At 38.9% G+C, this 27,801-nt stretch overlaps 1 protein-coding gene across 1 annotated transcript; it reads left to right on the top strand.

The window, feature by feature from the left end:
- The first annotated feature begins 1,582 nt into the window (after nucleotides 1-1,582).
- Nucleotides 1,583-22,607, top strand: CDK1 (cyclin dependent kinase 1). The gene is made up of 7 exons (XM_056107955.1): nucleotides 1,583-1,641; nucleotides 8,244-8,400; nucleotides 9,319-9,442; nucleotides 11,867-12,037; nucleotides 13,449-13,612; nucleotides 14,081-14,222; nucleotides 22,388-22,607. The coding sequence occupies exons 1-7, from the start codon at nucleotides 1,605-1,607 to the stop codon at nucleotides 22,484-22,486; spliced, it is 894 nt and encodes a 297-aa protein (XP_055963930.1). The 5' UTR covers nucleotides 1,583-1,604; the 3' UTR covers nucleotides 22,487-22,607.
- The last annotated feature ends 5,194 nt before the right edge of the window (nucleotides 22,608-27,801 follow it).

Genomic DNA, 27,801 nt, shown 5'->3' with positions numbered 1-27,801 from the left:
CCTCGTTCTGGGACGCCGCGCCGAGCGCGACGCTGACGTGTGGCCGTCCCGCTCTCGCCGCGCTCCCCGCAGGTAGGGCACGCCGGGCGAGGGTCGCGCCTGCGGGCGTCGGGCCGGGCCGGGCCGGGCCTGCGGGCGGGGGTCGGCCCGAGGAGCCGGCCCAGGGTGCGTGGGGCCGGGCCGGGCCGGGCCGCCGCGGGAGAGCCGGGCCCGGAGGGGTCCGACTCGGGGGGCGCCTCGGGGGCGCGGCCCTGCCTGGCCGGAGCCCGGCGCGGGGGTCCCTGCGCCCCGCCGCGGCGACACCGCCGCCGCCGCCGCCGCCGCCGCCAGGGCCGGCCGGACCCCCGGCGAGCCCCGCGACCCGGGCCGTCTGGGAGCCCCCGCGGCCACTGCCGGCGCGCCGACCCCGGGGTGGGTCTTCGCCTCGCCCGGGGCGCGACTCGGCGGCGGGGCTTTGCCTCGCAGGGGTCGGGCCCGAGTGTGTCCGGTCCCCGCCCCGGCCGCCCGGGGGGCGCGCGAGGCCCGCGCTCCTCTGGGTCCGCCTGGAGCCGGGCGGGAGGAAGCGGGGGGCGCGGAAACCCGGGCGAGCGCGGGCGCCCACTCGATCGGCTCAGGGCCCGGGTTGTGGCTGCACGAGGGGCCGGGGGTCTTGGGGGGTCGTGGGTGCCGGACACCCGCAGCCCGGGCACTCGGGGGCACCGCGGCGGCCTGGAAGATGGAAGAGGCCACGGAGTCCGACTTGGGAAATTCGGGCTTCGAGCATTGGTAGCGAGCACACGCCTGTGCCCTAGGGGTCTTGGCCCCTACCGGAGGTTTCGCGCCCCTAAAGGATGATTAGAGGGTGACCGTCCCTTCCTTGATGACCGTCCCCTAAAAGGAGATGCATTTAGGACTTTCACGCACGGCAGTGTAGGGTAGCTCTCTTTATTTGAAACTGCACGAGGGTCTCCAGCTGGAAGGACGAGCAGGGGGAACAGAACGCAGGACCAGCGACTCAGAGTTGCGCAGTTGCACTTTGGCGGTGACATTTCTATGCCCAGCGAAGCCTCCTGGAAGGCTGGGTCTTGCAAAAAGAGGAGCTACATTGAAACAATTCTGATCACTTATAAATAACTTCGCTGCTTTAGTCACTCCTACTTGGGGAGTAGGTGAATCGTGTCGACACAGCCGACTTCACTCGTGGTTTTAAAATCGCTTTTGAATTATCTTTGTGAAAGTGAAGAGCAGTGCAGGTCCAGTCAGATGTCTGTTTGCTGCCGTAGTTGAGAGCAACTCGGACTCAGATGGGCAGTTCTTAGAATTGGTGCAGAAAGAGACTTTCCAGTTTTGTTTGCTTAGCATAGATAAGTCGACGCCCGAATTTGAGAATTATCTGATTGGAAGAAGCTCGATGTTCTGCTTCAGAACATCAAAAAATCTCCACTGTTTTAGGAGATCAGAAGAGAGGGCACATATTACAGTAATTCTTGTTTCATTTATTTGGACATGAAATTAATCCTGATATGGTTTGCATGTAGTATCATTAATGTTTAAGACCATGCTTTAATTTTGTTGCATGTTTTCCTCTCATTTTAGGACCTAACATATCCAGTGATTGAATAATAATGGAAGACTATACCAAAATAGAGAAAATTGGAGAAGGTGAATGGTTTGACAATAGTTTTCAGAGTAATTCAACAATGCTCATATCTGTATCACGAAGACAAATGTTTATTGATTTTTGATGTCTTAATGTTTATTAATTAGTCATAGTACTAATGTATATTCATTATACGCATTCTTCACATATTAAACATACATTTTCATATATTGAGGTTTTATTTCTTCTTCGGTTTGTTTTTGTTTTTGGATAACATGCAGAAGTGCTTAGGGCTTACTCCTGACTGTGCTCAGGAATTATTCGTGGTGTGGGTGGGTAGAACTCAGTGACCTTGTATGGTGCAAGGGATTGAAACCATGCTGCTCCCTTTGGCCACACACTGTTGCTCTGGGCCCAGAATTTTATTCTCTTGTGACTCCTTGACAAATCCTCTTCTACCCAGCCCTCCCCAGCCCCGACAGTGACTTTCCATTCTTGTCACTAACCATTTAAAACAGATCTTGTGTTTTGTAAGTGCTATTGGTAAGTTGAGTGAGGAGTGAAGTTACAGCAATAGAATTATGTTCATTTGATAATATACTTTTAAACTTGAATTTTCATTTGTTTGTTTGTTTGTTTTTAGACCACACCCAGCTGTGCTCAAGTCTTAGTTCTGGTTCTGCACTAAGGGATCACTCCTGGTGGGGTTCTGGGGACCTTAGGGCTGGCCATGGTGTACAAGGCCAACTTCCTAGCTGCTGTACTACCCAGCCCCCGACAATTTAGACTTATTAAATTGGTAAAATAGTTGTGCTATTACAGAATTATTAGGCTAATTTAAATAAATTTTCCATTCAGTTTCCCGTGGTTCAAGTCACCTGTCAGGTGTACAGGTTTATCTACTCTAAAACCAGTTAACTTGTACACAGTCTCTAGTTTCCTTTCGTACAGTTTGTTGCATTAAGGTGTTTCAAGAATGTTTATATTTAGTTAGCTCCTTTTTGATTTTTGGGCCCTGTCCATCTGCACTCAGGACTTCCTCCTAGCTCTGCTCAAGGATCACTCCGGGAGGGTTCAGGGGACCTTATGGGGTGACGGATCGAACTGGGGTTGCCGGAGTGCAGACAAGCACCCTACCCGCTGTGCTGTTGCTCTGGCCCCAGTATTTAGTTAGTTCTTGAGGTCTTTAGAAATTGTAGCTTTAAATGAAACAACGAAAGCGATGTGTAGATTCTCAAATAGCCCTTTTTTTTAATTCGTCATTGGCAGAATTTTTTTTTCCTATTTTGAGAAAGGACATTGAATTATTTGAGCTACTGCCAGACAAGGCATAAATGAGGGTAAAAATTAGCCTATTTTTTCCCCCAGTAATACATTTTCTATATGTCAGTCTTGATATTCTAAATTATTGCTAAAATTTACAAAATAATTTGCTGAATCCAATTTGTGAGTTTTGTATGAGTTATATTTCTGTATAGTATTTCAAAAGTCTACTGTATATGGATTATTGAAAAATAGGAAAAAAATGCAGCTACCGAGAGTATCTTGCCCGCACGGCAGAGCCTGGCAAGTTACCCGTGATGTATTCGATATGCCTAACACAGTAACAACAAAGTCTCCAATGGAGATGTTACTGGGCCCGCTCGAGCAAATCGATGATCAACGGGAGGACAGTGACACTGACAGTGACAGAAAGAGTTTACTAAGAAAGTTAATTTGGCTATTAAAATCGCACTGCAGTGATAGAGGTATCCATATATATATGTGCATATATAATATATATTAATTAATGTTGTGTTCAGTCTCACAATGGAAATGTTACTGGGCCTGCTCGAGAAAATCGATGAACAATGGGAGGACAGTGACAGTGACAGTGACAGTGTGTTCTTGATATAAATGCCAAGAAACAGAATTGTTCTGATTAGAAGTTGCTTTTAGTATTTTGAGAACCCCCTATACTGTTTTCCATGGAGACGTAACCAGATCACAGTTCCATCAACAGTGAATTTGGGTTCATTTTTCACGGCATCCCTGCAGCATCTGTTAATAGATTTTTTTTTTTAAATCAAACCAGGCATAAGTCGTTCTCATTATTATGCTGTCTTGTGATTTGTACATGATGTCAGTACTGTATGCCTATTTACCATTTGTAGGTCTTTGAGGAAGTACCCCTCTATCTCTTCAGCCCAGTTTTATGTTTTTCAGTTTTGTGAGTGCTTTATACATCTAGGATATTAACCCTTTGTCAGATGTATGGTATTAAAACATGTTTTCCTATTTTCTAAGGATCTTTGTTTTAGCTATTTATTTTGATGTAGTTTCCATTATTTATTTTTGCTATTTTCTTCTTTGCCGGTGGGCTGGAGCGATAGCACAGCGGGTAGAACGTTTGCCTTGCAAGCGGCCAACATGGCCGACCCGAGTTCGATTCCTCCGCCCCTCTCGGAGAGCCCGGCAAGCTACCGAGAGTATCTCGCCCGCACGGCAAAGCCTGGCAAGCTACCCGTGACCTATTTGATATGCCAAACACAGTAACAACAAAGTCTCACCATGGAGACGTTACTGGGCCCGCTCGAGCAAATCGATGAATAACGGGAGGACCGTGACCGTGATTTCCTTCTTTGCCAGTGGGGTCTGAAGCCACTGAAGTCAATAATATGGAAAATCTGTTTTATGAAGTTGACTCTAATATGGTCTTTAGTCCATCTTGAATTGTGTATGGTGTAAGATAGGGGTCCCTTTTCATTTTACTGCATTTGGTTAACCAGTTTTTTGAATACCATTTGTCAAAGAGGTACTTAATGCACTTAGCTCTTTTGTAACAAATGAACTGTTCCATGCATTTGTGGGTTGTTGTATTTCAGGGCTCTCCATTCTGATCCATTTCTCTTGAGTATGTGCCTTTGTTCCAGCCAGTGCTATACAGTTTTGATTACTGTGGTTTTATAATAGAGTTTAAAGCCAGGACATACACTTCCTCCTGTCTTTTTTTTTCCTCAGAATTGCGTCGACTTTTGGGGGTGTTGTTCTGGTTCCATGAATGTCATGGGAACTTTGATGGAGAGTGCACTAAATCTGTAATAGTACTTTATTAACTTGACTCCCTGATACTTGATTTTTGCAGGGTGGACAGACAAAATTATAATGGGATTTTTTCCCCCTAATTTTATATATTATTGTTTGCATATAAAAATGTTGCATTTCTTTGTGTTGATTTTGTAGCCTGATGTTTCATTTGTATGGGTTTATTGTTTCTAGGATTTTTTTTGATAGCATCTTTATGGTTATTCTATACGTAATATGTTGTTTGTAAATTTAGTTTGATTTTTGATTTGAATCACTATTTTCAATTTCTCTTTTTTACCTAATTGCTGTTAGAAGTGAATTGAATGAGTATTGTTTTTACTTTGAAACAAAAAGACTTTCCTTCTATTTAATATAGAATTTCAGGAGTAGAACTTTATACCTCTACATGTGTATAGGACATACATATATGTATGTATATGACATATATTATTTAGTATAGCGCTGTAGCAATGTCCTCCCATTGTTCATCGATTTGCTCGAGCGGGCACCAGTAACCTCCATTGTGAGACTTGTTATTGTTCTTGGCATATCGAATATGCCACGGGGAGCTTGCCAGGCTCTGCCGTGTGGGCGGGGTACTCTTGGTATCTTGCCGGGCTCTTCAAGAAGGATGGAGGAATTGAACACGGCTCAGCCTTGTTCAAGACAAACTCCCTACCTGCTGTGCTATCTCTCCAGCCCTTCTGAAAAAGGGAAAAAAAATCCTTTTGAAAACCTTAACTCCAAAAATACAGAGGAGTATCAACTTACTCTTGAGAAAGGTACTCTGATTGCTATTAGGAATAGCAAAAGCGGTTAAAAAAAATAGCGGCTAAAAATATAATTTATTATTTTTTAAAATTTATTTTGTTTTGGGAGAGGGGTCACAACCAGTGGTTCTCAAGGCTTGCTCTTGGCCGTGCCAGGGGACTGAATGTTGTGCTGGGGATTGAACTGATATTGGCTTCGTGCAAGGCAAGTACCTGAACTAAGCTCTCTGTACTGTCTTCCCGGCTGAAAAATATAATTTTAGACGTAGTACTTTGCACTCATTTTTTTTGAGTCCTCAAACACCAATGGGACAGCCAGCCATAAAGCTTTAACTTCCATAGATCTGTTTTTCTCTCTGAAAATGGGAATGTTGTACTTTTGCACAAAAGATTGTGATTACACTATTTGATGATGTATTGAGAACATTCAAGAGCTTTATGCAAAATAGAATCTAATCCTGAGTCTGCCTTTATATTGTGCCAGACCCCTGTGCTACTGGCTCACCTTTTGTGATATGTGCAAGTATGATTTACATCTGAAAAAATGAAGACTTAAATAAACACAGTTAATCAGAAATTTGCAGACACTGGATTTTATGTCAGTTTATGACTTATAAATAGCACCAGTCTTTAGGAATTGACCAATTTGTCTTTAACATCTAATTAAGACAGGTAGTTTTGTTGAGGGCTCTTAAACCTGAGATATTGCTACCGATGATGAAACAGATAAAAGCTGTAAAATAACCTCCCTAGAATGTTCTTATCTACTTCTGAATGGCCAACTTTATCAGATTTCCTAATTACAGTTAAGCCCATTTCTCTGGACAAGAAAATTGTTCGTTGTATTTGGCATTCTATAGGAACTTTTTTTCTAAACATGTCCCAGTGAAATCAAAAGTAATACTTTTTCGATTCCAAATCTTTTCTGCGCTAATTTGTGTCTAGTTTACTATAGGGTAACGGTAGAGTAGGATACTTTACAGGAGGTTAATTCCAGTTTGCTCAGAATCCGTTTTCTTTAAAAGGTCTGGAAAATTACTGGCAATGTAAATGTGTGGGAAACTGATGATGACTACATGATTTCATTTCTAAAGTATAGACACAGCAGGTCGTAGTTGATCTCAGCTTCCTGTGAAAGTCTTTTTTTTCTTTTTTAAATTAAGATACCATGGTTTACAAAGTTGTCATAATAGACTTGTTTTAGACATATGATATTCCAGTCCCACCACCAGTGTCCTTTTCCCTCCACCAACGTTCTCAGTTTCCTCCCCCCCAAGCCTGCCTCGTCGGCAGGTACGTAAAAAATGTATTATGTATTATTTGCTCCAACAAAACTAAAAGGAAGGGAAACAGAAATTGTCAGAAAATAAATTTTCAATTTGTGATAATTGATTGCTATATATTCTCTATGTAAATTAAGAGGTTCAGATCATCTAATATAATGTAGTTTACTGCCCAATCTCATTTACATGACTAAGTTCAACTCTTGCATCTCTAATGTATTGCTTTAAATTTTATTTTGGTCATATGTTATTCATAACCAGCAATAGAAAACAAATTGTGTACCGCTGCCTTTTTGGCAGATCTGAGTGTTGGGGTAAAATCCCAAATAATAATGGTGGGTCTGGTGTCAAAATATTGAATGTAATCAAAGTAGAGAGTAATGTGGAAATCATCTGCCCCACAGGTAGGGGAAGGGTGTGGGATGGGGGTATACTGGGGTTGTTGGGTGGAGAATGGGCACTGGTGAAGGTCTGGGTGTTTCATATGACAGAGACTTAAACCCAAAAACTTTGTAACTGCTCTCATGGTGATTCAATAAATAAAATTATAAAAAATGAAAAAAAAAAGTAAGGTGGAGTTCATGCCCAATTCAGTCAGCTAATCAGTGACTGAATAAATAGCAGTACTACATTTAAAAAAAATTATTTTGTATGTAGTCTAATTATATATTTCTTGTCATAAAACTTTTAAAATTCATTTTAAAAATATTTTAGACTTTCCATGAAATAGACAAACCTACAAATGTAGAATTTAGTAAGAGTGAAGAGAATTAAGAATATTTAAGTAGGAAAAGTTGAATAAGCCTATGAATGGGAAGTGTTTTAAGAAAGGGAATATTTGTTTCATATCAGAAAATATATTATAGATTCTGCATATAGTGTCTGCATTACTGTGTGAAAGATTGAAATAAAAATTTCTGAGTATGGGGCTGGAGTGATAGCACAGCGGGTAGGGCGTTTGCCTTGCACGCGGCCAACCCAAGTTCGATTCCCAGCATCCCATATGGTCCCTGAGCACCGCCAGGAGTAATTCCTGAGTGCACTAGCCAGGAGTAACCCCTGTGCATCGCCGGGTATGACCCAAAAAGCAAAAAAAAAATATATATGAGTATAGCAAAAACTGGTAGGATATAGAACAATCAATATAAATGCGATTTTAATTTGTTATTGAAAAAAATGTATAAAATCCCTTAGCAAGCTGTAAGTAACCATACCTTTCATCATTTACTAGCAAGCAACTGCATGCACTGTTAGTGCCATGTTCAATGCCACAGGCATGAGCAGTTTGTCCTGTCCTTTAAGGAAACTTTTAACACTTATAAGACTGGTTTCAAGGCTTTGAATTCCCTAGGCTGTAGCCTGTCCATGAGGCTTTGTATTACTTTTAGAAGTTTTGAGGGTATCACGAATAAGATACTTTCTATCTGGCTACCCGTAGATTTTCGTAGCATGTGATACTACCTAGGGGGGTTCAGTCATATTTTGAAATCTTTTCCAAAAAGAATTTTGTGCAGGTGTCACGCAGCATTTCTTTTTCTATTTCAGGTACCTATGGAGTTGTTTATAAGGGCAGACACAAAACGACAGGTCAAGTGGTAGCCATGAAGAAAATCAGGCTAGAAAGCGAAGAGGAAGGGGTTCCTAGTACTGCAATTCGGGAAATTTCTCTATTGAAAGAACTTCGTCATCCAAACATAGTCAGGTAGGGTAACTGAATTTGAGTTTTCTTCCTCAAACTTGAATCTTCACACACTTTCCTCTAAGGAAACTTTTGGATCATTTTCAGTGGGTTATTTGTAACAAGCAATACAAAATAAATTATTTAGGATCTGCCTTCGGGGCAGGCTTGGGTAGTGGTGGGAAAATTGGAAATAATCGTGGCAGGAACTTGTAATGTTGGTGGGATTGGTGTTGGAATATTGAATGTAATAAACTATTGTGAACAACTTTAAAATAAAAATATGAACATGGAAAAAATGTGAATTTCATCTTTGCATTTGCTTAAAAATGACCAAACTCAAAAGAGCCACCTGTGCTTAGGAATCCTTTCTAGCTATGCTCAGGGACCTTATGGGATGCCAATGACCTAGTTTGAATTGACTGCATTGCCTTGGCCTGGCTCTAGAAGTTTCTTTTGTAGTGTAAATCATCTGGCAGTGACTCCTATTGGTATATCTTATTTCTCAGTTGTTACTCTGAGATCCTTTTACCAATTCTAGTTTCGGGTTTCACTTTTTTTCTAGTAAGGTTTTCACTTTTTCTTTCTTTTTTTTTTTCTTTGTTGGGGTCATACCCAGTGATGCTCAGTATTGACTCCTGCTCTACACACAGGAATTACTCCTGTTCCCAGTGGTGCTCGGGGGACCACATGGGATGCCAGGGATTGAAACCCAGGTTGGCTGCGTGCAAGGCAAATGTCCTCCCCACTGTGCTATTGCTCCAGCACTGGTTTTTACTGTTAGGGAAGCTACCATCTCTTCTTTCTTCATACAATATTCATTTAGTATGTAAAATTTCTAATGCCCTAGTTTTCATGTGATAGCCACTGCAATTTCAGGAAGTAGTTATTTTGTCAGGTGAAAAATGTTATGTATTTTTAATATGTAATTGTCTTCTTCAGTCTTCAAGATGTGCTTATGCAGGATTCCAGGTTATATCTCATCTTTGAATTCCTTTCCATGGATCTTAAGAAATACTTGGATTCTATTCCTCCTGGTCAGTTCATGGATTCTTCTCTAGTTAAGGTAAAAAGCTTATTTATTTGTGTTAGTGTTTAATCCATGTGAGTACAAAGGCTCTACTTTATTGCCTTCTCTTTTATGTGCGTGTAAATAAGCTAGGAAAAGTAAGACAATGAAGGAAATACTATTTCATTTTCTTCATACAGTTACTCCATAGATTAGATTGTTATCAGTTGCTAGATCAATCCTAGATAGCACTTTTAGTTATAAAGTGAAAAGAGTATATGAAGCTACATAAAATTAGTAAATGGAGTTGTCGGCAGCCTGACTGCGGGCAGTTTCTCTTGTGTATGTGTAAATCTCACTTCTTTGTTTCTTTTAATTTCCTGTAGCACTGTAGCACTGTCCTCCCGTTGTTCATCGATTTGCTTGAGAGGGCCCAGTAACGTCTCCATCGTGAGACTCGTTGCTGTATTCTGGCATACCGAATATGTCACAGGGAGCTTGCCAGACTTTGCCTTGTGGGCGAGATACTCTCTGTATCTTGGGTAGTTTGCCGGGCTCTCCGAGAGGAGCAGAGGAATCCAACTCGGGTCAGCTGTGTGGGCCACGTGCAAGGCAAACGCCCTACCCGCTGTGCTATCACACTGACTTTAGCTCAGCAGTTACTTCGGTGAACCACAGTGCTTTGCTATAATTTCCTATATATAATTATTTACTTCAGTTAAAAAAAAAAGGCACTGTGATTTCAGTGTGATTACCTTTGCCTCCATAATCATTGTTGGAAACTGGAATATTTTGCTCTTTATTTGGCTGTGGGGTAAAATGAAGTAATTTTGTATCTTGGATGATTTATTGTTGGCATCCACTATATTTTCATTTAAATTACAAATGTGAATTCAATTGTACAGATGATTGCATGTCACTATCTGTGTATGAACTTACACATACGCACCCCCCCACCCTGTCATTTTTCTAAGAATATTCCAGTCCCAGCTCCCCCTTTTCTATGGAAAATGATGTTGGGCTACTTTTGAGTAATTATTTAAACCAGTTTCATATTGATGGACATTTAAGTTGTTGCTTGGTGTTTCATTGTCTTGTAAATAGTGTTTCAGTAAATAAGTACCCTTATTCGTCTTCAAATGCAAGAATAATTCTTATAACTGTAGTTATAATAGCCAATTTGACCTCTTATAGTTAGTTGTCCTGTGTAAAACTCCAATAATATATATTATCAGTCTTTTTTGTGAGGAGGGCATATTAATATTTTTAACATTTTGCCTTTAATATATTTTTATATTTAGCCATTTATGGTAATCTGGGTACATTTTTTACGATGTTTCCTTGCCAAGATAATCTTTCCCACCCGTATCTAAAGTTCACTTATTAATAATTTGTGGTACTGTAATAGTCTCATTCCTTTTGGGGGAGGAACGTTTTCACTTGACAATGATATATGCCATTAATACTTTTTCCAGTATGCTTAATGTCTTGTTTATGACTTTGGGGCTTAGGGTTTTTGTTTTGTTTTGTTTAGGCCACACCCAGTGGTCTTCAGGGGCTATTCCTGAATGTGAGCTCAGAAGTGACCCCTGGTAGTGTTTGGGGGAACACATGTAGTGTTTCTGATTGAGCTGAAGTGTGTTGCATGTGGGGCAGGCACTGGGCCGCCTCTACTCACTCTCTGGCTCCTGGGTTTTATGTCTTGTTTCTTTTTTATTGAAGATGTTATCTATAGAATAATAATGACATTTTTCCTAGTTGTTTTAGTAGACTAGCTCTTCCCCTTTTTGTCTTCTGGATTCTGAATGAATCAAAAGTTAATATTTGGGTAAATTCTGGAATTCTTAATTTTTCAAATGGCTTGGCAGTTCCAATGGGTTGATTTATGTGCTTTATAATTTTAAACTTTATAAATCAGTTTTACTGGCATACTTTTTAGTTTTTTAATATCTTTTTTTTCTTGACTATCTTGTCAAAACAATCTCTGAAAGAACTTTTTTTTTTATAATTGTATCAATTTAAATATATAATCCTCTTTTGTCATTCTTTTGGAATCTGTTACTGATCTTACCAAAGAAGAAATGAATATGTAAAGATGAAGGAAAGGACTGGGGAGGGAAAAAACTTATTCAAAGACAGAAATTCAAGACAGTTACTATAAGTATACAGAATGAAAGTTGAAGAAAGTTTGTATGCAGAAACAAGCTGGGGCTGTAATCAAGGACCAAAAAAAATAGTTACAGATAAAACTAAATGGCAAACGAGTTCACTTGGGTATAAATATGTTATTAAGATGAATATCTTTGTCTCCGGTATCCACACATGCTAATGCATATACATGTTTCTTCTCCAAATATAGCCTAGGAATGTCCTGAAAGGTGTTTTGGTAGTTAAATTATTTCCTTGCACCATACTTTCATACATCTTTAAAACAAAACATATTATTTTGTATTGAGTTTTTACTGTATTTCCTTCTTCTAGAGTTATTTGTACCAAATCCTACAAGGGATTGTGTTTTGTCACTCTAGAAGAGTTCTACACAGAGACTTAAAACCTCAAAATCTATTGATTGATGACAAAGGAACCATTAAACTGGCTGATTTTGGTCTTGCCAGAGCTTTTGGAATACCTATTAGGGTATACACACATGAGGTATGTAAAATAATGGGTTATGGTGCTTTTGAATATGGGTGATGGCTGGTCTTCTATGCTTGTACTTTAAGACTAGAAAGAGATTTAGTTTGAAATATATTTTGCTCTGCCACTGTCAATTTATTGTCTCTGAGTTCCGAAGTCATCGTTTGCTGCGTACTATATAAGGAAAGCCCTTTGCTTTTCCTTTGCAAGGGCTTTGTCAGTAGAGGGTGTTACAGGGCATTGTTTGAGAAAAGGCTCTCCTTGCTGCTCGTTGTTTTTAGAATTCTAATTCTTACTAGTCAATCTCATTATTCAGATCCCCTGTTAGAGTTAATAATTCATTATATTCAGCTTCGTTCCTGTGAATTGCTGTGTGCTTTCTGTCTCTTGATTACTTCCTTTGATTCACAATCAGATTGGTTAAAAGATTGATTTGCTGCTTAAAAGAGGTCCTGTTAAAGACCTGTTTAGGAGCTACTAAATGTAATAATTTTTTTGCTCACGTTATATTGGTGACTTGACATTTCATTTGGTATTTCTGTGAGAAAAGAGAAGTGCTACTGAATTGTTTAAGAGAGATTATTGGAAAACAGTTTTTTTGTTAAGCACAAAGACTGTCTCCAGATCAAAACATGGTAACAGTTCTTATCTGTTTAGAAGTCTTAGCTTTTAATAACTTACTCAGGACTGTAAACATTTAGATTATTCATTCCCATTGGTGTGCACTAATGTTATTAACTTTAAGTTAAAGGTGATAATTTTTACCATTGTGATAAATTTAATAAAGCAAAAGAGATCATGCTGTAATTTTTGGACTTTTATGGTTTTAGCTTGCAAGCGTTACCTTGTCTTCACCTTGATCCATAATCATTGAGTATTTTTCTTTGAAACGTAGAGCTGTCTTGACTTGTTTTGGTCCTCTCATTTGAAAAACAAGATAAAAAAAAAGAAAAAGAAGACTTGAAATCGTTAGGATCTGGTTTCTAAACCTTCCCATCAATGATGAATGCAGCTTAGTAGCACTGTAGCACTGTCCTTCCCCGTTGTTCATCGATTTGCTCGAGCAGGCCCAGTAAGGTCTCCATCGTGAGACTTGTTACTGTGTTTGGCATATTGAATACAACAGCGGTGTTGGTGGTATAGTGGCTAGCATTGCAGCTTAGTAGTAAAATAAATATTCTGCATTTAGTGCTTTGTGTATAGTTACTTGATTTCATCTTGCTTTTAATTAATTCGTAAATTTTTTTTGTTAATAGTTATTAACAAAATATTGTTAAAAGTAACAAGATTACTTTTCTAACAATGGTATTGATATTTAAATGATACTAGCAAGAATGTTCACACTAAATACAGTTCTAATGAATTAAAAATATTTATATAATTTGGTGTAGTATATTTATTCAATGTAAAACTTGCTTTGTCATAGGTGGTAACGCTCTGGTACAGATCTCCAGAAGTATTGTTGGGGTCAGCTCGATACTCAACTCCTGTTGATATTTGGAGCATAGGTACTATATTTGCGGAATTAGCGACCAAGAAGCCACTTTTCCATGGAGATTCAGAAATTGATCAGCTCTTCAGAATTTTCAGGTTTTCTTTTTTTTTTTCCTTTCAATTTTTTGTTTTGTTTTGGGATCTTATCCTGCAGAGCTTAGGGGCTACGCGTGGTGATTTTGGAGGGTCTTGTGGGGTACAGTATGCAGTGTTAAGATTTGAACCAGGCTCACTGCTATAGTTACATACATGCTACGCAAGCACCTTTGTACTGTCTCTCTGGCCTGAGAATTTTTAGGGTTTTTTAAATTTTGTTTTATACTTTGCTATTATAAGATTATACTTGTGCTTTAATAATGTTTTATTTTGGAGACTGGAGCCATAGTACAGCAGATAGGGCATTTGCCTTGCACACAGCCGACCCGGGTTCGATTCCCAGCATCCCATATGGTCCCCCGAGTACCACCAGGAGTAATTCCTGAGTTCATGAGCCAAGCCTGTGAATTGCCGGGTGTGATGCAAAATAATAATAATAATAATATTTTATTTTGGTATGACTTTTAGAGCTTTGGGCACTCCCAATAATGAAGTATGGCCTGAAGTGGAATCTTTACAGGACTACAAGAATACATTTCCTAAATGGAAACCAGGAAGCCTGGCATCCCATGTGAAGAATTTGGATGAAGATGGCTTGGATCTGCTCTCAGTAAGTTTCCTTTCTTTATATGGATCTTAGCATTTTTGATGGTGCTGACTGTCCTCAGTTCTATCTTTTTGCTGGGGAACAAGAAAAAAATTGAAACTTTCCAGCCTATCTATTACATCGTACGTTTATTACATATCTCTAACCCTATCTGAAAAGTCAAGAAGCATTAAGTGGTTTTTTTGTTTTGTTTTGTTTTTTGCTTTTTGGGTCACACCCAGTGATGCACAGGGGTCACTCCTGGCTCACGCACCCAGGAATTACTCCTGGCCATGCTCGGGGGACCATATGGGATGCTGGGAATCGAACCCGGGTTGGGCCGCATGCAAGTCAAACGCCCTACCCGCTGTGCCATCACTCCAGCCCCATTAAGTGGTTTTGAAAAGTTATTTGTTTTGTTTAATAGATAAAGGTATACTATGAGAGAGGAGATATAGTAAATATATGTGTTGTAGGATGCTGACCTATGGCCTTTATTTTATTTATTTATTTATTTTGCTTTTTGGGTCACACATGGTGATGCACAGGGGTTACTCCTGACTCCTTGCTCATGCACTCAGGAATTGCTCCTGGCAGTGCTCAGGGTATCTTATGGGATGCTGGGAATTGAACCTGGGTCGGCCAAATGCAAGGCCTTACCCGCTGTGCTATTGCTCCAGCCCCACCTATGTTCTTTTTTAATTTCATTATTTAACTGCTTTTTAATTTGTCCTAGATACAGGTATTTTCTTGATTTACAACAATTTTTGTTCTAGGCATACATTTTTTCTATATTGCTTGATATGTTTAGAAATTAAAGTGTTTTGCTCCATGATTCACATTTCTCAATTTGTATCTTATTTTTGTATCATAAAGGTTAGGGGAATGAGCTAGTGTGGTAATTAATTAACTATCTTTCCCTTTTATGTTTCCTCTTCCCAGTTAGCTTTTCCCAATTTTTTTATATAAATTTATTTATTTATTTTAATAGTGAGACCTCATGAGGTACAGTTGCAGACTTACACATTTTTGTGCTTGGGTTTCAATTATACAATGATCAAATACCCATCCCTCCACCAGTGCCCATTTTCCACCACCATGGATCCCAGTATCCCTCCTACCCCCCATCCCCCCATCCCACCCTGCCTCTGTGGCAGGGCATTCCCTTTAGTTCTCTCTCTCTTATTAGGTGTTGTGGTTTGAAAAAGAGGCAATGGGTGACAATCATGTTAGTTTATAGTCTACTTTCAGCATGCTTCTCCCATCCTGGGAGGATCCTCCCAAAACCCTTTATTTAGTGCTCCCTTCTCTATCTTAGCTCCCTTTTCCCCTAGCATGTGTGGTTGGCCTCCAAGCCATGGAGTAAAATTTCTGGTACTAATCTCGGCCATTCTTGGGTGTTAGTCTCCTATTTTGTTACTTTATGTTCCCCAGATGAATGCAATCTTTCTATGTCTATCTCTTTCTGAGTCATTTTGCTTAACATGATACTTTCCATGTAGTACCACTTGTATGTAAATTTCATGACTTCTTCTTTTCTAACAGCTACATAGTACTCCATTGTGTAAATGTACCAAAGTTTCTTTAACTAGTCATCTGTTCTCAGACACTCAGGTTTTTTCCAGATTCTGGCTATTGTAAAGAGTGCTGCAATGAACAAACAATTGGAGATGTCACTTCGACTATACTTTTTTGCCTCTCTGGGATATATTCCCAGGTGTGGTATTGCTGGATCAAATGGGAGCTCAATTTCTAATTTTTTGAGAATCGTCCATACTGTTTTCCAAAAGGGCTGAACCAGTCGGCACTCCCACCAACAGTGAAGGAGTGTTCCTTTCTCACCACATCCGCGCCAGCACCGGTTGCTTTTGTTCTTGTGGATATGGGCCAGTCTCTGTGGTGTGAAATGATATTTCATTGTGGTTTTGATCTGCACCTTCCTGATCATTAATGATGTGGAGCATTTTCTCATGTGCCTTTTAGCCATTCTGATTTCTTCTTTGTGAAAGTTTCTATTCATTTCATCTCCCCATTTTTTGATGGCGTTGAATGTTTTCTTTTTGTGGGGTTCAACCAGTACTTTTTTTTTTTTTACAGTTGTAGATTTACAATTTTTTGTGCTTGGGTTTCGATTATACAATGATCAGATACCCATCCCTCCACCAGTGCCCATTTTCCACCACCATGGATTAATATCCCCGCACCCCCATCCCCCCATCCCTCCCTGCCTCTGTGGCAGGGCAATCCCCTGTTCAACCAGTACTTTTTATATCCTTAACATTAAACCCCTTATTGGATGTGTATTTGGCGAATATCCTTTCCCATTCTGCAGACTGTCATTGTATTTTGGTCACTGTTTCTTTTGAGGTGCAGAAGCTTCTTAGTTTAAGATAGTCCCATTTGTCTATCTCTGTTTTCACGTGCTTGTCCAGCGGTGTGACATCTTTGAAGACACCTTTTGCTTCTATGTCAAGTTTTGCCAACTTTTTCCTCAATGTACCTTATGGATTCCGGTCTGATGTTGAGGTCTTTAATCCACTTAGATCTTACTTTTGTACATGGGGTTAGGCAGAGATCTGAGCCCATTTTTTTGCAGGAAGCCGTCCAGTTTTGCCAGCACAATTTGTTAAAGAGGCTTTCCTTGCTCCACTTCACTTTTCTTGCCCCCTTATCAAAGATTAGATGCTCTTATGCTTGCGGGGAGATGCCATTATATTCAAGCCTGTTCCATTGGTCTACAGCTCTGCCTTTGTTCCAGTACCATGCTGTTTTAATTATTACTGCCTTGTAGTAGAGTTTGAAGTTAGGGAGGTTGATTCCTCCCATTTTCTTTTTCCCAAGAATTGCTTCAGCTATTTGTGGGGGCTTATTGTTTCATATAAATTTCAGGAGCGTTTGCTCCTTTTCTTTGAAGAATGTCATGGGTATCCTAATAGGGATTGTGTTGAATTTGTACAGTGCTTTGGGAAGTATTGACATTTTGATAATGTTAATTCTCCCGATCCATGAACAGGGGATATTTTTCCATTTCCTCGTATCCTCTTTTATTTCCTGAAGTAGCGTTTTGTAGTTTTCTTTGTACAGGTCCTTTACTTCCTTATTTAAGGTGATTCCTGGGTACTTGATTTTCTGGGGGCACAATTGTAAACGGGATTGTTTTCTTCATGTCACTTTCTTCTGTTTCACTATTTGCATATAGGAAAGCCATGGACTTTTGGGTATTGATTTTATAGCCTGCCACTTTACTGTACTAGAAGTCTATTTATAGCCTGCCACTTTACTGTACTAGAAGTCTATTGTTTCTGGAAGTTTCTTGGTAGAGGTTTTAGGATTCTCTGAGTATAGTATCATATCATCTGCGAATAGTGAGAGCTTGATTTCTTCCTTTCCTTCCTGGTTGCCCCCAATATCTTTTTATCTTTTTCTTGCCTAATCGCTATTGCAAATACTTCCAGTACTATATTGAACAGCAGTGGAGAGAGTGGACATCCTTGTCTCGTCCCTGATCTTAGAGGGAAAGCTCTCAGTTTTTCACCATTGAAGACGATGCTTGCTGTAGGCTTGTGGTAGATGGCTTAAACTATATTGAGGAAAGCCCCCTCAATCCCCATTTTGGATAGGGTTTTCATCATAAATGGGTGCTGGATCTTCTCAAATGCTTTCTCTGCATCTATTGATATGATCATATGATTTTTATCTTTTCTTTTGTTGATACGGTGGATTATGTTGATTGATTTCTGAGTGTTAAACCAGCCTTGCATCCCCGGGATGAATCCTACTTGGTCATGGTGTATGATCTTTTTGATGAGTAGTTGAATTCTATTTGCTAGTATTTTGTTGAGAATCTTCACATCCGTGTTCATTAGGGATATCGGCCTGTAGTTTTCTTTTCTCGTGGTGTCTTTGTTTCCTTTTGGTATTAGAGAGATATGGGCTTCATAGAAACTGTTTGGGAGAGTTTCCGTTTTTTCAATTCCTTGAAAAGCTTGAGAAGGACTGGCAGTAGGTCCTCTTTAAATGTTTGGAAAAATTCGCTAGTGAATCCATCTGGACCTGGGCTTTTGTTTTTGGGAAGACATTTGATTACAATTTCGATTTCGTTGATGTTAATAGGTCTATTCAGATACTCCAGATCTTCTTGATTTAGCTTTGTGAGATTATAGGAGTCTAGGAATTTGTCCATTTCTTCTACGTTCTCTTGTTTCGTGGCACACAGACTTTCAAAGTAGTTTCTGATGATCTTTTGGATTTCTTTAGTTTCTGTTGTGATATCCTCATTCTTATTTCTGATTCGATTTATTAGGGCTCTCTCTCTTTGTTTCTTTGTGAGTGTTGCTAGTGTGGTTTATCTATCTTGTTTATTTTCTCGAAGAACCAGTTTTTGGTTTCATTGATCTTTCGGATTGTTTCTTTCTATGTCATTGATTTCTGCTCTAAGTTTTATGATCTTTTTCCTTCTGCCTGATTTAGGCTCTTTCTGTTGATCCTTTTCTAAGGTCTTGAGTTGTGAGGTCAAGTTGTTTATGTGCATTGTTTCTATAGACCTAAGATATGCTTGCAGAGCTATAAATTTTCCCCTTAATATGGCTTTCACTGCATCCCATAGGTTCTGGTAGCTCGTGTCTTCATTCTCATTTGTTTCCAGGTATCTTTTGATTTCGTCCTTGACTTTGTTCCTGACCCACTCGTTGTTTAGCATTGAGTTGTTTAATTTCCAGGTGTTTGATTTGGTTCTCCGTGTCTGTGTGATAGATTCACTTCTATCCTCAGTGCATCATGGTCTGAAAAGATGGCTATTTCTATCTTCCTGATTCTGTTGAAGTATGTTTTGTGTCCTAGCACATGGTCTATTTTGGAAAATGTTCCATGAGCACTGGAGAAGAATGTGTATTCTTTCTTTTTGGGGTATAAAGCCCTGTATAGGTCTATAAGCCCTCTCTCTTCTATTTCTTCTTTCAAAGCCAATGATTCCTTGCTGGGTTTTGGTCTTGTTGATCTGTCCAGGGGTGATAAGGCGATGTTGAAGTCTCCAAGTCCTATTGTGTTGCTAGCAATGTCCTCCTTAAAATCTGTTAGCAGTTGTTTTAAATATTTTGCTGTTCCCTCATTAGGTGCGTAGACATTTAAGAGTGTGATTTCTTCCTGTTGTACGTCTCCCTTGATGAAGAGAAAATAGCCTTCACTCTCCCTTCTAATCTTTTTCAAAGTGAAATTAATGTTGTCGGATACTAGTATGGCTGCACCCCAGCTCTTTTGCAGGAGCTGTTTGCTTGGAGGATTGTTTTCCATCCTTTGACTTTGAGTCTGTGTTTGCTCTGTGTATTGAGATGAGTTTCTTGTAGGCAGCAGAATGTTGGGTTCTGTCCATTTTGCCACTCTGTGTCTCTTAAATGGTGAATTTAGACAGTTGACATTGAGAGAGAATATGGTTATGGGGTTTTGTGTCATCTTTCTGTAAGGATGTGTTGTGATTGTAGGGTTTGTCTTGTCTTATAGTAGCCCCTTTAGGCCTTGTTTTAGGTTTGGTTTTGAGTCTATGAAGTTCCTGAGCAGCTGTTTCTCTAGAAAATAGTGTACCGTTCCTTCAATTTTGAGTGAGAGTTTAGCCGGATAGAGTATTCTTGGTGAAGCATTCATTTCAGTGAGTTTTTTTCACTATATTTCGCCACTGCCTTCGGGCTTGTAGGGTTTCCTCTGATAGGTCTGCTGTGAATCTAAGGGGTGCTCCTTTGTATGTGATTTTCTTTTTTGCCTTGCTGCTTGCAGTATTGTGTCTCTATCGGCAGCATCAATCATTCTAACTATAATATGTCTTGAAGGTTCAGGTCTCTTTTAGCTGGCACCCTTCGGGGTTCTTGAATCTGAATGGCTGTATTGTGGAGCTCTGGGAATTTCTCAGCGATGATTTGTTTAAGCATAGTTTTTTCATTGGGATTGTTTCCCTGAGCTTCTGGTAGTCCAATGATTCTAATGTTGTTTGTTTTGGAATCGTCTTCTAGAACTGTGATTCTCTGTAGAGCTATTTTGAGGTCCTTTTCCAGTGTTTGTTGTTGCGTGTTGACTTGGTGCAGCTGATCTTCCAGCTCACTGATTCTTTCCTCGGCTGTGGTCATTCTATTTTTGAGGGCATAGAGTTTTTGATTTCATCTATGGAATCTCTGATCCGTGCCATTTCTGTGCAAAGCTTTCCAATTTCCTCTCTCATTTCTTCCTGTATTTTGTCGATTGTGTGATCGATTGTTTCTTTCATGTCCTCTTTCAGTTTACTGGATATCTGTCTGACTGTTTCATTGAGTTGATTGAACATCTTCATGACTTCATATCTGAATTCTTTGTCAGAGAGGTCCCTAAGGTGGCTGGCACCTACTGAGGCTTCTGGACTTGTTTCCTGGTCATCTCCCTGTGGCGGAGATTTGCGTTGTTTCTTCGTGTTGGTGTGTAGGTGTAGGGCTTAGATTTCTTGGTTTGAGTAAAGTACTTGCGGCCGCATAAGTGACTGCTGGCCCAAAATTAGGTCACGCCCACTTTTAAAAAGCCACACCCACTTCTAAAGTGGCCACACCCCCATGGATACCCGTTGTGTGTCTGGGGAGTAAAGACTGGGTGGGGAGAAGAGACCAGCTCGGCTTGGGTGGCGGAAAGGGAGAGGCAGAGAGGCTCAGATCTGCTTTGTCTCCTGGCGTCCGGGGGACACCTCTTTTCCCAGTTTTTTAAAATAAGATATTCCTCTCTCTCCTCTCTCTCTCTAACACACACAAACACACACACACACACACACACACACACAACTTTAGGCCTGCTTCAAGTAGATTGTTTTAAAAGTGTTTAAACATTGAGCTATCTAAAGGAACTTATTTTTATGAATCTCAGGTAATGTTTGCAGGAAAAACACGTTTTGACATGTAAATAATCGAAGGGAAAAAAGAAAAATCTGTTGCTATTGTCATGATATACAGCCTCTAATTGGGTTTCTTTGGAACCCTTTAACGGTTTATAAATCATTGTGCCACTGCCATCAAATTCACCTCATATTTTCCAGTTGCCATTCCGATTTTTGGCTTATAAATATTGTTCATTAGAGTTAAAAGGCCTTCCATACTCTGGACCCACATCTGTCAAACTAGTGTAATATTTGAACACAGAAGTTCACTTCAGGGGATGAAACAAAAGACTATAAATTAGGGTTCCTTTAGTATAGCCATTATGAACATTTTTTATTGTTGCCAGAGGATAGTTAATAGCATCCCAATTCTCTGCCTTATGCCAGTAGCACATTTCACATACTTGTGACAAACAAAAATATCTTTGCCGACATTGTCAAGTAGCCCCTGAGGGTCAAAGTCTCACCCAGTTGAGAACTACAGCTGTAAATCAAAGGTCTCAAATTATGCTTTATGGTCTTGGCTTGTTACTAAACCCCTTGGAGCCTCAATAGCGTTATTTGTAAACTGGAACTAATACTTTTTTTGTGAGGATTACACATTTTGATACATGCTAAATGCAATACAATATTACAAAAATAAGAATACAAGCGGTAACTAGACTGTAAAATTATTCTAGTCTGCTTATTAACTAGCTATAAGATAGATTTTCTTTATCTGTTCTGCCTTTGGTTATATATATATAATACATGCTGTTTATGTTATATTTGGTTAAAAATATTCTTTAAGATAAAATTTAGGATTGATTAAACTTCATTCAAATTTTTCTAGTAATATATAAATTAACCTTACTACTAAATTGTTTTATCATAGTTCATGCAGTGACTCATTTTAACTATCTTTACACACCCTACTCTGTTCTTTTTATTTTACTTCAAAATTTCTGGAAAGTATGTCAGAAAATGCAAAAATTAAATGCGACCATTTCACGAATGTTGTAAAGTAACTCAGAAGCCCAGTTTAATTTGAAATGAATCTGCTTAGCTGGATATCTTTCTTAAATCTGTCTTGGTTTAAAAAGATAATTTCTTTATGCTTTTGTTTTAAACCATTATAGCAAGAATAGGTTATTTTAGAGGTAGATTGTGAAGTGTGGAGGTAGCTAATTGTGTAGTAATGGTGACTTAGGTATATTTTCATTAAGATGAATTAAAATATGTTAGCAGTTAAGGCTTTAGGGGATTTAAAAAAAATTAGTTCATTTCTTAAAAGCCTTTTTCCTTTTAAATTTTTTTCATTTCTCCCCAGAAAATGTTGGTCTATGATCCAGCCAAGCGAATTTCTGGCAAGATGGCATTGAATCACCCATATTTTAATGATTTGGACAATCACATTAAGAAGATGTAGCCTTCTGACAAAGAGGTTCCACATGTTGTCTTAAGAACAGACAGTTCATTCTTACTGTTAACTATTTTTGTCTGTGTACTTCTCTTTGTTGTAAACTTCAAGCTGTACTTCATCTTCTAACTTCAGAAATGTAACTTAAATATGTAAATATTGTTCTATATGAATTTAAATATAATAATTCTGTATATGTGTGTAGATCTCACTACAACAATTCTGTTACTGTAATAAAACTATAAATCTTCTGTTGATGTCAGGAAAGGGGAAGATTTGAAACAGCTTAAATCATCTTAATTTTTTTACCACAGCCCTGCTCTTTTTCCTGCAGTTGAAACTACTCAAATTTACCAAAGTGTGCTAAGTCCAAAGTTCATAGTGCTTTGAAGTATTTTTATACTCCAAATGTTTAGATTTTCTTCTCGGTTTCTTGCCATGTGGAAACTATACAACCTTTGTAAGGATGAAAATTTTTCTGATATTCCAACTTGCGATCTAAATGTTTAAGCATTCCTAATGAGAAGACTGCAGATTTCAGAGAACATGCTAAATTTATTGAGGTTTTCAGTAACTTTAAAATAGTATTAATACATGCCAAAGTTTGCAAAGTTTTACAATCAGAGATCAAGGATTGTCTGCAGCAGGGGAGAACAGTTTAGAAAATTTATGAACGGTTCTATTTTTAGGTAAAATTATGAAAGCTATTTGTCTAAGTAAATTCTTTTGCCTTCATCAGAGATAATAACTATAGCAAAGGGGTTGCTTGTTTTGGCTTTCAGGCTGTGTGAAAACTGAAAATTTTGGCATTGTTTGTTAGTGGTCTTTGCAGAAAGGTTATAATGTGCAAGTATTTAACTAAAATTACTAGCTTTAGGAATTGTGTAATTAATAATGCTTCTTGTTGTCATTCTTATCTATAAGCAGCCTGGTTTAAATTATGTATAAATAAGAAGAAATCTCTATAAAAATAGTTTCATTATTTGTAGTATTCATCTATCTTTCAACTATATATCCCATATTTTTACCTCTTAATTATCTATGGCTAGAATGCCTTTCGGTCTTTTTGATCTCTACTCCCTTCCACCTGATGGGATATATTAATCAGTGTATTGTCTTGGGTCATTTTCTCTGGAAAGGGACTTTTTTAAGATGAGAGTTTTGATGAGATGAGAATTTCTTGTTCTAGGTCAAGGCTTGGTGAAAGCAGAAAGACAGTGTAGAGCATGGAGATAGAAATTGTTTGGAGCCATATTGTAGACAGGGCTTCGTTTTGAAAATTTAGTAATTGGAAAGTCACATAGAGGAATTAATTGACATAACTATAGATTTTTTTTCTTAACCTGTTGCAAAATGCAGATTGTCACCCACACTGCTCTCACAAACACAGGTAGAATAGAAACTATCAGCGTATCATGTATGATCATTTTTTGATACTTGTTTCAGATATATATACCTGCATAGATGTTATGAATGTTTGGGACTTGGTAGAAGCTGCTTGTAACATCATTGTTACTGCTCTACAGGATTAATGCTTAAATAAAGTCAGTTCACAATTTAGACTCTACTTGGTGGAAGAGAGTGAGATGCCAGAAAAGTTAGCAGTTGATGCAACAAGTATACTTCATCCTGCTTCACACATTTGCAAACTTGTAGAGTGTATGTGTTAGCTTCAGTTACCGGGTGGAAAGCTATGGAATTGGGTAGTCATGGTTATTTAAGTGGCTTGTGCCAGTTCAAATTGTGCTCTGATTGCCTTAAGATGAACTTCTCCTTGGGCCTGTAGTTTTAGAATCTGTTGTGTGCTAAGGAATACCTAAGGTAGGCCCTATCCTGAAAAATTCAGAAGTTGAAAATTGTAAACTGTATCCCAGGAAATATTGTCCAGTTTTCCATAGCTGACGGTATCAGCCTGTTATCCAGTGAGAGAGTTTAACTTAGTTTCAGTTGTATTAAAACTTCATGGCATTGTATACTATCTTTTGTTCTATTTTTGTTTAAATTTGTACTGTAGTGAGAATAGGGGGGCTGTGTATTTTTATCACCAGTTTTAAACTTTTTTGTTTTGTTTTGTTTTGTTTTTTGGGCCACAGCCGGCAATGCTCCGGGGTTACTACCCTGGCTCTGCACTCAGGAGTTACTCCTGGTGGTGCTCAGGGAACCATATGGGATGGCGGGGATTGATACTGGGTCAGTGGTGTGCAAGGCAGACACTCTACCCACCATACTATCACCCCAGCCCCATCAATTTCAAACTTTGATGGTTTTTAGCTAGAAACCAAGATGACTCAAAAGGCTGGAGCATATACTTTGTATATGGGAGTCCCAGGCTTGATAGCCTATACTGTACGTTTATCTGAGCAAAAAGCTGCAAGCAACCCTTGAGTACTGCCTGGTATAGCCTCCCAAATCCAAATAACAATATATGCTACCACAGTGCAGTGACAATTGTTATATCTTAATGTTCCTAGTCTCTGGAGTATGGTTTATTTTTTTAAGTTTAAAGGAGTAACAGTGCAGATAAATTAGTATATTATAAGTATATGTGGTCATGACGTATGTAAATGAAATATTTGAAGTTTTTTATTTTATAATGCAGGGAGCAAACAAAGGGCCTTAAGCATATCAGAAAGCCATGTGCCCTGCTCAAGGACTTTTTAGGTTGGATTAATGAAATGACCCAGTAAAAGCTATTAGGGACTTGGGAGAGGAAACTAAAATAATTTTTCATTTGTAGTGATTTTTAAAGTTCCTGAGACTCAACTCTTGACTAGAACAATATAGCAAACCTGCAGTTCAAAATAGTTCAGATTTTCTTCCTATTGTTTAAAGAGTTGTCCTTCAAATAAGTAAATGAGACTCCATAATGTGATGGAATCATTGGCTGTGGACAGAGCAAAGATAATTAGTGTCATTTGTGGAATGAAGATTTATAGGTGCCATTTAATCTGGACAAGACAGTATTACATGATTAAAAGAAAACAAAGGATGGAGGGATAAAGTGAAAGACTGAAGAGGGAGAGATATTTCCAATTTCAATGGTTTTGAGGCAGAGCTGAGATAATGGTATTGACAAGGATTTCTTACTTTAGTCCTTTCGGAGAAAAGAGTGAAATTTAATAAAGCATTTGGAAGCAAGAGTGGACATTTTCAGCCCCATGTCATAGTGTAAATTACAAATTTCTGACACCAAAAAAGCTCTAAAATGTTAGAATTGGAACCTAGATCTAACATTGTCACTGAGAAAAATGAGTGCTTAAAAGGTCCTGGGCCTGAATTATGGCTTGGTTCTCAGTCCTGGCATTTTTGTCTTGAATCAGAGTATCGGAGGCCTAATTTTCTTAATCATACAATGGAGATAATACCAACTTTGCAGTGTTATGAGGTGGAATGCAGATAGGATTGCCAGGCTTCCTTGGCATGTTCAACAGGGCCTACCTTTGCCAGGAAGTCCTGAATCTCTTTAATATACGAAAATTAGAGCTGTGTATCAGCCACAGTAATTGGTACTTAAATTCATTAAAGGGAAACACTTCAAAGTCCAATGAGGACAGACAGGGACTGTGTTCTTTCATCCTCAGAGAGTAGTCTAATACCTTGACCATTAGGGTTGTTTTCAGTTGTTTTTTTTTTCCCCCAGCCTTTTGAGTTGCCGAAAGGTAGTCACTTGAATAGTTATCATTTCAATAATTGAACAGCTACTATGCATAGCCAGTATGCTGCATGTTTATCTCCTCCTTTTTTACATCTTTATGAGTGGTCTTCTTGAGTTTAACTGATGTGGAGACCAAGATTCATAGAACAAGCAACCTGATGAGAGTCACAAGGATAGTTAATGCCAGAACAAGGACCCAGGGCTTTTAATTTTATTTTTATATCCCATGTTAAGAAACACTATTCACTGCCTTTTGTTTGAGAGTACTCCACATGGTATATGGTTCTAATGTACTTCTTCATTTATCTCTTCGCTTTAGTTTTTCATAAGATGATCTGATTGGACCAATCATGGTATCCCATAACCCAGCAAAAGTAATTGGTCCATGGAGTGGACAAATGACCTATATAAAGCACATCAGTGTCCTTTTTTTTGTTGTTGTTGGGGATTTGAGACATTTTCTGCCTAAAGTTTGAGTTGGGGTTTTTTCACTCAGTTTTGAACTAGTCCTTATATAGAACTGTTGCCGAGCATATCTCACCCGCACGGCAAAGCCTGGCAAGCTACCCGTGACGTATTTGATATGCCAAACACAGTAACAAGTCTCACAATGGAGACGTTACTGGGCCCGCTCGAGCAAATTAAGGCGCCATGAGTTGCAAACTTACTCATGGTTGAATATAGGCACATTATATTCCAGCCCCAGTCCCAACACCAATGTCAACTTCCCTCGGCCATTGTTCCTAGGTTCTTTCCTACACTCCGACAACCCCAGCCTGCCTCTTTGACAGGCACATTTTTAAGTTTGCTTGTTGTGGGTTAGACCTGCTTTCATTGTGATTGAGATAAGGCTTGGACATAGAGCTCTCTCTAACACTTTATACCGCTTACTCCTACAACACCAGTGTTCCACTTACTCTTCTACAACACCAATGTACCAAGGTCCTTGACCTCTCTGCTGTTACTTCTCCCTTGATCTCTTTCCTTCTCAGTCCTTAGAAACCCTCAATTTACACTTTCAGAGATATTTAGCTCCTCAAAGTAATTCTGGTCATAATTATTTTTATGGCAACTTCTAATATTATATAGAATGTTAAAAATATATGCTTATTGAGTTTTCACATTTACAAACATTTGAGGAATATGTATAAGAACCCACTTTACAGTTAGGAGTAGAAACCTATTAAAATACATTTTCCTACACTTCCTTCCCTTGAGATAGAACATCAAAATCATGCTCTATGGCTCTGTTAAGAAAATGGTGCAATAACAAAACCAGAATTTGGAGAATATATTTATCTAATGAGTATTAGTAGTTCTCTCGGTTTATAAAGAGCTTTATAGTGACTGAGTGTCATATGCTATTTCATGGGCAGAAATCTATCTATAAAAGTATCCTGAACTTAAGAACAATGATACCAATCACACATTCTTTGGGACACAGAGAGGAAAGATTCATCTCCCAGCTAGACACAACTATTTATATCAGTGTTTCTGCTATCATGACAATCAGTATTTATGTGCAAGAATATCTAAATGTATTCTTCCTGAAATATTTACTGCTCCTGGGGTCTAAGTAGGAAGCAGAGCTTTTGCTTATCTTAAATCTTGCTAGAATGTGAACATAGTTTCACAAGTGTTTTTTTGTCTTGTAAATAGTTCTCAGGCA

The sequence above is a fragment of the Sorex fumeus genome, unplaced genomic scaffold (assembly GCF_029834395.1).
Source record: "Sorex fumeus unplaced genomic scaffold, SorFum_2.1 ptg000183l, whole genome shotgun sequence".
Lineage (NCBI taxonomy): Eukaryota > Metazoa > Chordata > Mammalia > Eulipotyphla > Soricidae > Sorex > Sorex fumeus.
The sequence above is the reverse complement of the archived record's forward strand: the minus strand, read 5'-3'. Positions and strand labels throughout refer to the sequence as shown.

Excerpts from the sequence above, each read along its gene's own strand:
- CDK1 (XM_056107955.1), top strand. The coding sequence starts at position 1,605 with ATGGAAGACTATACCAAAATAGAGAAAATTGGAGAAG. Across the intron at positions 9,443-11,866 it reads TGGATTCTTCTCTAGTTAAG|AGTTATTTGTACCAAATCCT; the intron begins GTAAAAAGCTTA and ends TCCTTCTTCTAG. Across the intron at positions 14,223-22,387 it reads ATGGCTTGGATCTGCTCTCA|AAAATGTTGGTCTATGATCC; the intron begins GTAAGTTTCCTT and ends ATTTCTCCCCAG.